General features: G+C 37.1%; 1 protein-coding gene across 1 annotated transcript in view; it reads right to left on the reverse strand.

Moving 5' to 3' along the window:
* Positions 1-13,523, reverse strand: part of grid1b (glutamate receptor, ionotropic, delta 1b) — a 375,427-nt gene that overhangs the window by 106,871 nt on the left and 255,033 nt on the right. The window contains 1 exon segment of the mRNA XM_052610800.1: positions 11,366-11,571. Within this exon segment, the coding sequence (XP_052466760.1) occupies positions 11,366-11,571 (206 nt within the window).

The following is a 13,523-nucleotide window of genomic DNA, read 5'->3' on the forward strand; positions in this document are numbered from 1 at the left end:
GTTCACACTAAAATTTTATTCTCATCATTTATTCATTCAGATCTTGTCCCAAACCTATATTAACTTCTTTCTTGTGCTGAACATAAAATAAGATAGTTTGAAAAATCTGTGTAACCAAACAGTTGCTGGTCCACATTGACTTTGATAGTAGGAAAAAAACAAATATTTTGGATGTCACTGTGGCCAGCAACTGTTTGTTTTTCACCTTCTTCAAAATAGCGTTTATGCTTAGCAGAGGAAGGAAACTCATTCTGGTTTAAAAAAACTTTTGAGTAAGTACATGAAGGTGTATATATATATATATATATATATATATATATATATATATATATATATATATATATATATATATATATATATATATATATATATATATAAACTTTAATACAGTTGCTTTAATAAGAATCAATGTATATAGTGTTTTATTTGTATATTTATATTTATTTGTATATATCCTGCTAAATACACCAGTTGTACCTGAAAATAAAACACTTTATTAATAAAGACTAAGATTATTTTCTTTAGCCATGCACTTTGGCCTAAATATCTGCCATACCATTGCATTTTTATTTTTTATTTTTTTACCTTAAAAGGCTTTATAATATGGAAATTAGTTTGTCTGTGATTGCCATTTGTCTGTGTCAGCCATGCCACAAGGATGTGTTGTTTTAATTCAAATCAAAGCTTAAATACAGGTAGAAAAACATATCCTTGTTTCGCGTGATGTGGAGAGACACAGAGGAGAACATCAACTCTCCAAACATCAACCCTCCATTGCCTGGAAGTCCAGAGAAATTCTCAAGTGGAGTGCAGTGTGTGAGCAGCAATGTCTAAAGGATCTGCCAGTCCTGATCTCAGTCCAAACCAACCTCACCATCTGCTCCACCTCCTTGGAAAGGCCAGACTCAGTGCAATACCACTCCTATTCCTCATGAGTATCAGGTGTTCCAGGACGTGTTCAGTAAGGTCGCAGCCACTCACCTTCCACCTCAACGGCCATGGGACTGCTCCATTGACCTGCTGCCTGGGGCCAAACTACCCAAAGGACACATCTACCCACTGTCTATCCTGGAGAGAGCTGCTACGGAGGAGTATGTTCAAGAAGCCTTACAAAATGAGTTCATACGTCCGTGCACCTCACCTGCAGCATAGAGCTTCTTCTTTGTAGTCAAGAAAGATGTGGGTCTAAAGCGATTACCGTGCATTCAATGACCATATGGTAAAATTCACCTATCCCCTTCCTCTGGTTCTGGCTGCCTTGGAGAAGCTATACAGTGCCCATATCTTCAGCAAGCTTGATCTAAGGAGCGTCTATGTCCTCATCCGCCTGGGTGACGAATGGAAGAATGATTTTGTGATGCCCACCGGGCACAATGAGTACCGGGTGATGGCCTATTGGCTCTCCAACTCACCTTCCGTCTCACAAAACTTTATGCATGAGATCTTCAGAGACATGCTCAACCAGTTCGACCTCATCTACATAGATGATATACTCATATGCTCGCCTAATATGGAAGAGTACCATGGACATGTCACGCGGGTACTCCAATGTCTCTGCCAACACCACCTGTATTTAAAAGCTGAGAAATGTGAATTCCACAAATCCACCATCCATTTCTTGGCCTATATCATCACACCTGTAGAAATACAAATGGACCAGAAGAAGGTGGATGCAGTTCGGAACTGGGATTTGAAAAAAATGTCACCACTTTATCTCCCACTAAAGCCAGAAGGCCACACCAATCACCTCTCCCTTCCGAATGATGGGCAAATCCCTCACCTTGACCCCAGAGGCACACTGGGCCTTCCTCCAGCTCAAATCTGCCTTCTGTATGGCCCTGGCTCTTTCACACCCAGACCCCAAAATCTGCTCTGTAGTTGAGGTGGATGCAGCAACTGTTCTGCCCCAATGGAAGGGTGAACCCCCAGTACTCCATCCATGTGCATACTTCTCACAGAAACTATCCCTGGCTTAGCAGAACTACAACATGGGGAGTCGGGAGTTGCTGGCCATCAAGTTCACCCTGGAAGAGTGGTGGCATTGGTTAGAGTGTGCCCAACATCCATTTGAGGTGATCACAGACAATAAAAACTTGCAGTACCTCCGAGAAGCCAAACGTCTTAACCCTAGGCAGGCCCACTGGGCTCTGTTCTTTACCCTCTTCTACTTTGTGGTCACTTGGATGCACTCTCCGGCCTACATCAGCCTGATCCAACCCCCGGAGGACATTCTACCAACCTTCAGTCTTCATTTCTCCCATCTAGTGGGCACTAGACGACCAAATCCATGCTGGCACCCTCACAGAACCTGCTCCGCCTGGAGGTACAGAAGGGAAAAGTTATGTACCATCCACCATGCATCTGGCCCTACTGGATTCCTTACTGAACGACACAGATCTGCATGGCATTCTGAAGGGAAAATTTAGATTCAAAACTCATTCCAATGGAGCCACTGATAAATCCAAAGTCCTTTGCATTCTCTGCAATAAGGAATTTGCATAACATCAAAGCAGTTCTAGCCTGAAATACCACCTGAACTCAAAACATATTGCGAGCTGTGCAGCTAGCACAACCCCGGATGATCCAGTCAGCAAGCTCAGCCAAACCACGCTGACTGAGAATCACAACAAATTCAGTAAGTTATCCTCAGAAACACTAACAAATGTGATATCTAAATGGATTGCAATGGACTGTAGGCCTGTTAATATTGTGGAAGACAAGGGGTTAATTAATGATTTTTGAATGGCGTCCTCCGAAACAAGCTACACACTACTGGCAGTACTTTCACTGGCACACTACTGACATACAGTACTTTCAAAAATAAATCAGCTGTATGACACCAAAAAAACTATCAAAAGAGGAAAAATTGGCCCAAGCACAATATGTTGCTCTGACCGGAGATCACTGGACTTCAATTAATAATCACAACTATCTAGGTGTTCGCACTTCATCTATCATAACTGGACATTTCAGTCCTTCATGTTAATGGTTCTTAAAACAGCCACACGGCATGGTGCATGTGCCGAACAGTTCCTAATGGTGGCAGAGAAGTGGAACATTACAGAAGAAAGTGACCATCATCGGAATGGACATCGCTCGAAATATGGTTGCAGCAGCAAGAAAACTTCCATTTGATCACATTCCCGTGCACCTTTTGCAGAGGACCATTACTGTTTGCCTCTCGGACAATGCGTTTATCGATGCATTGACAAAGTGTCGCAAAATTCTAGGACATTTTGAGCATGTACCTGCTAACACAGAGGAACTGCATCAGCAACAAACAGCAATCAGACAACAAAGAGAGCAACTGATACAGGACATTTCAATGAGGTGGAACACATCACTCAATATGATCACATGTCTCTTACGGAATGAAGAGGCTGTTAAGGCTACTTTGCTGCTGAGTGGGACAAACTGCACAAGCAGCAGATGCTTCTTGAACCATGCAAGTAAGTCTGCCACACACCCATCACATTTGTGGTTTCAGCTATATTTTTTTACACAGTTAAAATGTCTTTGAGCTCTTACTGAGCAAGACAAGCATGCTTGTTACAAGATAAAGCTTTTTTTTTTTTTTCATCCATAAAATGAACTCTTTTATATTCATGTTAGATAGATATGCTTATCTTAGCCTAAACTAAATGTACTGAAATTTATTTATTGACCTTGTTATCTTCCACCTCAGGTGTGTGACTGAACTCCTTGGGGGTGATGTAATCAAGATCTCTGATGAAGATCCAGCATTTGTGGCAAGGTTCAAGACTGCCTTCAAGAAAGACCTTGCTGAACGCCAAGCTGACATGAACAATGAATGGATGAAACTTTCATCAGCTCTTGACATCCGTTTTAAGGTCTTGAAGTGCCTAGAAAGAGGATAGAGAGAACAGGTGTGGTCCAGCCTTGAGAGAATTCTACAAGAGGCAGGACCCAGCACACATACTCCACAACCCAGAGAAGAACATTAGCCATCTAAGAAAATTAGAATCATTCTGCTGGGTTCAGACTCAGAATCAGAGGAAGAAAATCATGTTAGAAATGTGCTACAAAACTACAGAGCTCAGCCCACTATTGAGTTGGATAAGTGTTCTTTAGAGTGGTGGTTAGTTAATGTAGAGGCCCACGTTAAACTGTCTTCCTTAGCTCGCAAATATTTGGCCACGCCTGCAACCACTGTACTATGTGAAAGACTTATCTCACTGGTGGGCAACATTGTGCAAAAGAAGAGGGCATCTTTTAACTCAGAAAATGTAAACAAATGATTTTGTCTTATCAACTGGTTGAAGGAGAAAGAAAGAAATGAGGTCTTCTTGTTAAATTACTGTATGACCATTGAGACAGGCTAATAATAATAATATTAAAACATGTTAATTAAGGCCATTGTCACCAAAGTGATAGGCTTGTGTTTAATAAAAAAAAAAAAAAAGCTTTTTGTTACATTGGCTCAATCTTCATCAAACACAATAATTTTAAATGATATTTTGGGTGAAATTCTAAACTAAACTAAACTTATATGTATGTGCAATGAAATGAGATTAGTTAGATTAATTAATCGCCACATTACGCAATTAATTTGATTAATGGGTAATGGGTTGAAAATAAATAAAAATAACTAAAAATAAAATGACCAACTGTACTGGGTTCTACAAACTAGGGTTCTACAAACTATTTTAGTCATTAAACATACAATTGCATAGTTTTTCAATTATAAAACAATATACATAATCTTATACATCACATAAGTGATTTATTTGAGCACTAAAAAATACAGATGGCTAGAAATACAGTATTTACACTGAAATGTGCAATTGTACATTTATTATAATGGAGAATGGACTTGTGAAGGAGAATTGACTTATTAATGGAGAATGGAAATTCTAAATGGTTACTGGAATAACTAAATACATAAAATAAGTACATTATGCTTGATGTTAACTGAATAGTCAAGCAACACTCAAATTTAGTTCAGAAACTGTAAAAATCCAGTTTACATTGTCATTTCTGGCTTTGCTTGAATTGCTGTGTCTGCAAATCACTTTTGTCTGATACCCATTAGCCCTCATCTTTCATTTTGAGAAATATCTCAACATGCATTCAAGTAATCAAGAGCAGAAGGCAAGTAATACAAATGCACTTACAACACCTGAAAAGTATCTCTCTTACGCTTTTGGAGTAACACATCCTTCCTAATGAGTTTTATCCATCATGCTTCATATCTCATGCCACTCAATCAGTCTCCCAGTGCGACAGCAGCAGAGGGAGGACCCCTGCGTCTATGAGCAGCAGACACAGAGAACAAAACTAAAAGAGGAGAAATCCAATAAAAATTTAAAGGGGTCATATGATGCGATTTCTATTCTTCCTTTTCTTTAGTGTGTTATGTAGCTATATGGGCATGTATACGATCTACAAAGTTATAAAACTCTAAAAGAGAAGGCTGATCCAGACCAGGCTAAAATGCCTCATTCAAACACGCCCCCACATGTCCACATCACAATGTGGAATATTTGCATAATGCCGTCCAAATATTCATGCAAAGAAGAAGGCATGGTTTCAGGAACTGCTGAACTGTTGATGCAGCCATGTCAGGGAGTGGTTGTGTGTTTCTGTGAGAAAGCTAAAGCACTTTATTTGGCCTTCCAAAAGTAAATGCAATTGGCAATCATTTTGAGATTTGTTTACAACAGAAGAGCACAACCCAGATGTTCGAATTGGTTTACACATTTTATGGACTACAGTTTGAGAGTACAAGGTTTACTGTGTACAAGTGCTATTTCTGAAAAAAAAAAAAAAGATTTTTCAATTCCAACTTTGCTATGACAGTCTGGCGCTTCTGAATCAGTGACTGTAAGTATGTTCTTAATAGTTTAAGTGTTTGCTATTGACTGTTCAAACGCAGAGTTTTGGGCAGCGTAGAGTAATGCGTCGTGTGTGTGTGTGTGTGAGGAGAGCAGCAAAGTGAAAAGCCTAACAGAAATCATAGCACGTCAGCTGTCTTAACCGCTGCTTGTGTAATGCATCATCACTGTGTCTATCACGCGACTTTGGTGCCCATTTGGTCTTCAACTGATGGTAAAACTAATGATATTATTAACTGTTTTGATATTTACTTTGAAAGCTGAAGCTTTCGATTACGGTAAGGGGCGTTACATTTCTGACTCATTTCTGACTTGTGGTGTTTGGCCAATCATAATGCACTAGGTCAGCTGGACAATCAGAGCAGACTGTGCTTGTCAGAAGGAGGGGCTTTTTTTTAAAACAACATGTTTGATATATACGGGCCATAGAGGACCTACAATAATGAACAGTATTTGAAGAAATAATGTGTTTTTTGATCATTAAAGCATGCCAACATATTCTGTTTAACCAAATACACAAAATAATGATCTTTGAAAAAGCATCATACAACTACATTGCTTTACTCAAGATGACATGGCAAACTGATATTTTGTTTTGATGACCTAAAGAATGAAGGTTCTGCATGGTTCCTTGCTTGATAACTTCCATGTGGTCCTTGTTTAATCACTTGCTCAAGTAAATAAGCACCCTCAGAAACCCACTCTTAGGGGAGGCCTCCAAGGTGAGTTAAAAAAAAGAAGAAAAGACAAGCACTTTAGTCAATGGATATCACTGTAGGAAAGTCGTCAATATGCTGAATAAGCTGCTTTTTGTGAGGAAGCAGCTTTATCACTTAATGAATCGACCAATCTATATTAATCTTCAACATTTTCAATATTAAACTTTATGTTGGATTGGTTTACAGCTTTGTTAGAGTTTACACATCAAAATTGTAAGTCAGAAAATTTAGCAACAGGTAGGATTCAGAGTACATCACTTTTAGTTCATTGTTTTTTTTGTTTGTTTTTTTTTTTTTTTGTTTTTTTGGAAACTGGAGTTTATCTACTTTAGATTTACTCTAGTTTAGTATGTTTCTATTTGTTACAGAATCATCTCACTTAAATGAACAGAAGAGGCAATGACAATACTACAAAATGAAATACATCTTTCTAATTCTTTGATTAGTCTTTGAAAAGTCTTTGATTACAAGATTTAACATTATCAAATATGACCTATCACAACTCCATGACACAGCCTTGAAAGCATTGCAGTCTCATGAATGTTGTACAGGAATATATTAGCACACTGGCCTGCTATTTCTGCCTTAGTTTCTAAAAACAGAACAGTTTGTCAAAGACAGGCCCAGAGAAAGACCATCTCAACCACAGCTACATCCTTACAGTGTATGGCCTAGTTAAAAGAGGACTGAAACTTTAAAATGCAGTACTGTTCTAAAATTCAGATATCTGATTCTGTGTTCAAGCAGTAGGAGCTATAAATATTTCAATGCAATTCTATCAGTTGCCTAAAACCATGAGAACTTAAGAGTTCTAAAATAGAAAAGCAAAACGTTTAATGTGCTAAAAAAGCCGTTGGAGATATTTACAGATCAAATATATTTACAAAATGCTTACATGAAGTCCAAAACTAAAGGCTGAGATGAAAATGACACATCAGGGATGCTTTCTGGAACTCTGACATATTGACACATCTCAGCATCCAGTGGATTATTTAATTTATAACAATATCTTTTGTCAACTGCAGATGGCAAAATTCTGTTGAAAGTTGACAGCAAGACTGTCATGTCAATGCAGAGCTTTAAATAGTCCTGTAAAATTACTGTTGTTTAAACATTGACTATAATTTTGCTGATAAGATGTTTTTCTGAATAGGTATATTTTGCCAGTCATGGAACAACTTTCCTTTCCAAGATCCATTGTCCTATCATTTGCCATTAATCTAAACGTTTGCTAAAATTAACAGGAAAAGACCGGTTTTCCTATCTTTACCCAAATCCTAAAGCAAAGTCAAAATGTCTGACAAGATTTGAAGTCCAGTGTCGATCATTCCTATTTGATATCTCTGATCTCCAACCATAAAGATATTAAATAGTTTGATGCTCAGAATATCACATACAATAAAAAAGAATGGCACAGGCACAACGGTGTTCGGTTGTTGATTACATCAGCTGGAGGTCTGATATATATTATAATAACCAACAGCAGCAGTTCAGCAGCGTAACAGATATATTCCTCCAAGACCAAATACAGTAACATTGTTATAGCCATTACCATGCGAGTTGTAATGACAGAACCGAGTTCAAGTGCTGGTTTGTGTAAGGAAGTTGGAAACTGCAACTTTCCAATATTAGTGGATCACAAAATATGCTTTATCTTAAAGTCTGATATTGTGATAATTATTGTTTCAGGAAATTGATTCAGTTCTGCTTGTAGAACTCAAGGTGTGTATGGTATCTGTGTGATTATGGGGAGCAATGCAAGTAAAGACACTGGATGGATGGCAAAAGATTATGTGCAACTGAAAGAAAGAGAGATGTCAACACCGAAGGTCTTAGAGATAATTTTGTCAGCAGTATGTCCAGGCATCTGGGAGGCATCTCACCACTCTTCTGTTTAACAACCCTCAGTTGGTCAGCACAGACTCTGCAGATGATGCAGTGCCACAAATCATACCTCTTGTGTGCATCACAAGTCATTTGAGTATTTATTATCAACTACTTCCTTTAGGAATGACAGGGGACAACAATACTGGCACAACATGAGGCCTAACAAGCAGAACACAATGTGATTTGCCCAAATGGGCAAGTTCTAGTAACAGCAATCCTGCATCAAGCAATTATAGTCCCAACTCTAAAAACCTGTTATTGGTTGGAAAGTGGGATAAAGTCATTTCTAATGTGTTTTTTGCAGAGATAATAGAACGCATCATGAGACTAAATATGTGTTGCAATGTATTAGTGCAATTTAGCTCAATCTCATTAATTATTCAGGATTTCATTCTTCTTGTGCTAAATAGTTTCATGTCACTAGCTTAGTGAAATGTTCAACTCCAGTGGGTTTCTTTTGTGTGGTAATGGAATTGCTGCCGACAGTGCTATGAAAACAAGGCAACAAGACAACTTACTAGTGTAAAGTGCAGGGGGTTGTGTTAGATGCTTCACATCATAAACATACTAGATCCTATTTAAAGATCACAGTCTCTGCATCACCCTGCGTTCTAGTCGGTAGCAGACCCTATCATAGCTGATAAAGGGCGATAATGTTTGTCTTAACACTTGTGTTCCATTTGTCTTGTCCAAATGCTCTTCCATGCTCTTTCCAGTGAAATTACAAGATCAGATGCAAACATTAGAAAATTGGCTAATTGACAAATATGACACATTTGCAGACAATCAGGGACTAACATGGGAAAAAAGAAACCAGAACAGAACAACAAACTTCTTTCTCCTTTTCACCTTTTCATATGATTACAGGGGCAGAGTGTTGATTTAATACATGCCATTTTATGTGGTTTATTTGCATAATAGTGTGTCATGACCTTAAAACACCTTTAGCACAGTGAATGAAATGATGTTAGCATTACATAATCAGTTCTATATGAGTTTTCAAGCATAGGTTATTCACCTAAGAAGTGCATCACACTTGCAATGCTGAGTGCTTGGATATGAGTCAATAAAAGAGTTCAAAGACTTTTAGAATCAAGTTAAAATGGCATGGTTGCTTCAGCAAATGTGTTTTTATTTCACCTTTACTTCTGTATTGTGTTGCTCTTTAGTGTTATTGGTAAGTTATTTTCAAACACTCAAACATTTCAGCCACTCACTGGACATTATCATCTTTGAACTGCCGAGATACATACTCAGCCAACTTAATAAAACATTGCCATAATCACATTCATTAGTTTCCAGTAACACTGAACAAGCCTTTCTAACCACATGGACATTTCACTATGAAAGTACCATGAAACGCGCAATGATAAATGTAATATAATTTGATAGAAATGTTGATTTTCCAATGAGCCTGCCATCAGTGGCAATAAATGCATTTCTATCTGCCTCTCCATGAAATTCAAGGCATATTGTCCTACACTGTTTTCAGACATGGTGTCTCAAATACACTTTCACAAGTAAAGAGTACTGGAAAAGCAGACCCAAATTAAGTATACTCTTCCAGTGGTGTTATAAGATCAAAATGAAGGAAAAATAGAGCAAATTCAAACCTAGTGATAATGTAAAATGTCAACCCCCATCAAAGATACCTCACACAATACATGACACAGTAAGAGGAAACTGTAATGTGAATCAGTATGCAGATTCTGAGCTGAACTGTTAGTAAGCCCTTCGTTTAGTCAATGAGCTATGGAACCAAACTGGAACCGGATGACAGGAGAACATGACAACAGGCTCAGCCATAGTGCACACCAGTAAAAAACATTCAGAAATACAATGAAAGCTGAAACTTTTTTAATGTACAATATTATGCATTATACTTGCCCTTTGAAGCTCTACTGGCTAAAAAAAAAAAAAAAAAATATATATATATATATATATATATATATATATATATATATATATATATATATATATATATATACTATAATTGAATTAAAATTTAACTTGAATACAAACTACAATACATAAATAGTGATTAAATATAAATCCATATATAAATATTTTTGATCTGTTCATCCATCCATCTAGCGATCAATCCACACTTACAAATTCAATTAACTCATTCTTTACTTCACTTGTTTTAAAGAATTCCATTAAATTTGTGGAATGGCAAGTCCATCCAAATTGCAATGTCTAATCTACAATTCATTCATCTTTACAGTTAAAGAATACAGCATTAAAGGCTAATCTAGCTGATACTCATTTCAAATAAACTTAAAAGTTCCAAAGAGCAGGGGGGATTACAGACATCCATTGTTTTATGGTATATCCATATGCATGAGAAAGCCATGCTCTAGCTCTTGATGGGCATGATGTGATGGGCATCCCGCCAGCATGAGTGACTGATTCCAGTTCAGATCCCACAGAGCTTGTTAAAGCTAATGTGTGATGTTATCTGATGTGTGTGACCTCAGATCAGTGGAGGGGTGTACTTCAGATGCTGAGATAATGACAGTAAAGGTGTGCTGGCCTGACAGGTCATTTGTACAGTCATTATGGAGGGATGCAACAAAAGTGACAGGTTTTGTAGGCCATAATAAGCCAGTTTTTACTCAAGTTGTCCTCCTGGCAGGGATACAATTTCATATGGCAAGCAATTTTCGATGCGGTCATTAATATTTATTTATTCATTTATTTATTTATGTCATTTAAAATAATTTTGATAAAAAAAAATAAAATAAAAAAAAAATCCATGTTTTTTTATGCATTGACAAAACTTATGAATCTTTTCACCACTACTGACATGAGTATTTACCAGAGGTGGCTCAACCTATCCACTTGCTCATCCCACCTCATTTACCATTATGTCCTAGAGTTTATGGTAATGACATCACATACCTGATGGATGAAGACCTGTGCTCCACGTGGGCTCAGGAGTAGGATAGCTCTTCTGAGAGTGTCCCTGTAGCGGTTGAGCTCCTCTGTGCGCATGGAGGTGAACAAACTGGAAAACACGCCACTGATGTTCCTATCCACTCGTTGCAGAGACACATCCAAACCCTGTCTTGATGTCTGGTCCAGAAAGACCTGCAGTCCTCGGATATCTGCAAGAAAAACTTAGTGAGTAATGTCAAAGTGAGTAATGTTTGGCCATTTGGTGATTTTAAAGTAACCATCTTTTCACTTTTCTGCCATTTGGTAAGCGCTTCTGTAGCCTAATGGCAAAAACCGAGAGACTTAGGAGGAGTTTCTTCCCCCAGGCCACCAGGCTCCTAAACTTAAAACCAGCCTCTTAACTTCTTCATGTCTCCACTTAATATTCAGTTAATCAGTAAGATATTCATCATTCTCTACCTCACATTGACATACTGACAGTGTCAACCTGTTTGCACATTCCCCTTTTGTACATTCCTGTGTATCTTAATACTTTAGACTACACTTTCATGCACATTATTTTCCATTCTATATTTAATTCTACAGTATACATCTTTCTTATATGTTATTCTTATATTTTTATTGTTTACTTTTATTTACATTTTTCATACCTATATTTATGTATATTTTCATATGTGTTGTAGTCTTTAATAATTGCACTGTCCATGGAGCGGACCTGACTCACATTTCACTGCTGGCTATATATGCTCTATATAATTGTGTATGTGATGAATAAAAAAATTGAATCTTGAATATTGTTTCAGGATGTATTGAATGCTGTGCCTGGCTATTGTGCCTCACCCTCGGAATCAAATTGCCCATTACACCCTCTCAGCGGCAACTAATTGACATAAATAGAAGCTTTTATGTGGGTATATGAAAGGCAACCTCACACAGAATCTTCAGCAAGCCACACTGATTTCCTAATTGAAACACCTTTCATTAAAAAATTTGCACACACCCCAGATCCATGTGTACCCACTTATTTACTATTTTGGTCAATTTGATTATTTCAGCTACCAATAAGTGTATAAGCTCAGTGTTTAAACCCATTCCACATCATTTTGCAGATGTTCTTAGTTAAAAAAAAAAAAAAGAAAAAAAAAATACACAAAGGTTTTATTTCAATGCCTGGTTTACATACTGCTAAAAGGCCCAGTACACTAAGTCTGAGTCACTAATAACAAACAGTAAATGCCAGCTACCTGCGGCTATTATATAAATTGACTGAAGTATTGCTACTAGATGTCTGTATTTTCAACATAAAACATTAAATAAAAAAGGTCTGCATTGATTTGCTTTATCACCAGAGTAGATAATTTCTCATGTTGAACACACCAGTTTTGGTTAACAGGTTTTAAGGTTTTATTATCAAGTAACATACGACCTGAAGCAAATGCACTGATGTAACAATAAAGTGTGAACCGCTACCTAAGTGGCAGAACCATTTTTTTAAGCATATAGTTATAAAGTTTTGTTTAGTTATATATTAAAGTGACAAGGAGTTCTAATTTTAAATTGTATTTTATTAAAGCTCCTACATTGGAGCTTTTTTTAAATTAAATCGTGTTTGCATCTATTCTGGTATATAAGAAATGTTCTAGCAAGTTTAATGTTGTCAGTGATGTTGAATTTACTCACAAATCTGTCAGAATATACATGTAGTGCATTTATTGACTACTTTTAAGTGCTTTTGGTCCTTCTTGAAGCTTTACAGTCATTGCATGAGCTAAGTAGACCGTCTTTTTTTCTCCACACAAATAAATAAATAATCAATGCTGTAAAAAAATTAACTAAAAATAAATATATAAATAAATAAAGCAAAATGCCTTGACAAACATTATTCTACAATTTAGCAAAAAGCATGCATTTTTACATTTAAAGTGTTCAGCAATGTAAATAAAAACTGCCATTTAAACTTCAGCAAAGTTGTTTATGTTACAATTGTCTTTTCCCTTTCTGCAGTTTCATCTGCAGTTACCTTCGCCTTCATTACATTGCATGCAGCAATATTTGTGCATGGTGAAGTGGGATTGATTTGACAGGCAAGAGAGTGCTGTCTGCTTCAGCTCATAACTTTAGTACCAGCTGTTGAAATCCCAGTGTAATTTAACAAAGACAC

Source organism: Carassius gibelio, chromosome A12 (assembly GCF_023724105.1).
Source record: "Carassius gibelio isolate Cgi1373 ecotype wild population from Czech Republic chromosome A12, carGib1.2-hapl.c, whole genome shotgun sequence".
Classification (NCBI taxonomy): domain Eukaryota; kingdom Metazoa; phylum Chordata; class Actinopteri; order Cypriniformes; family Cyprinidae; genus Carassius; species Carassius gibelio.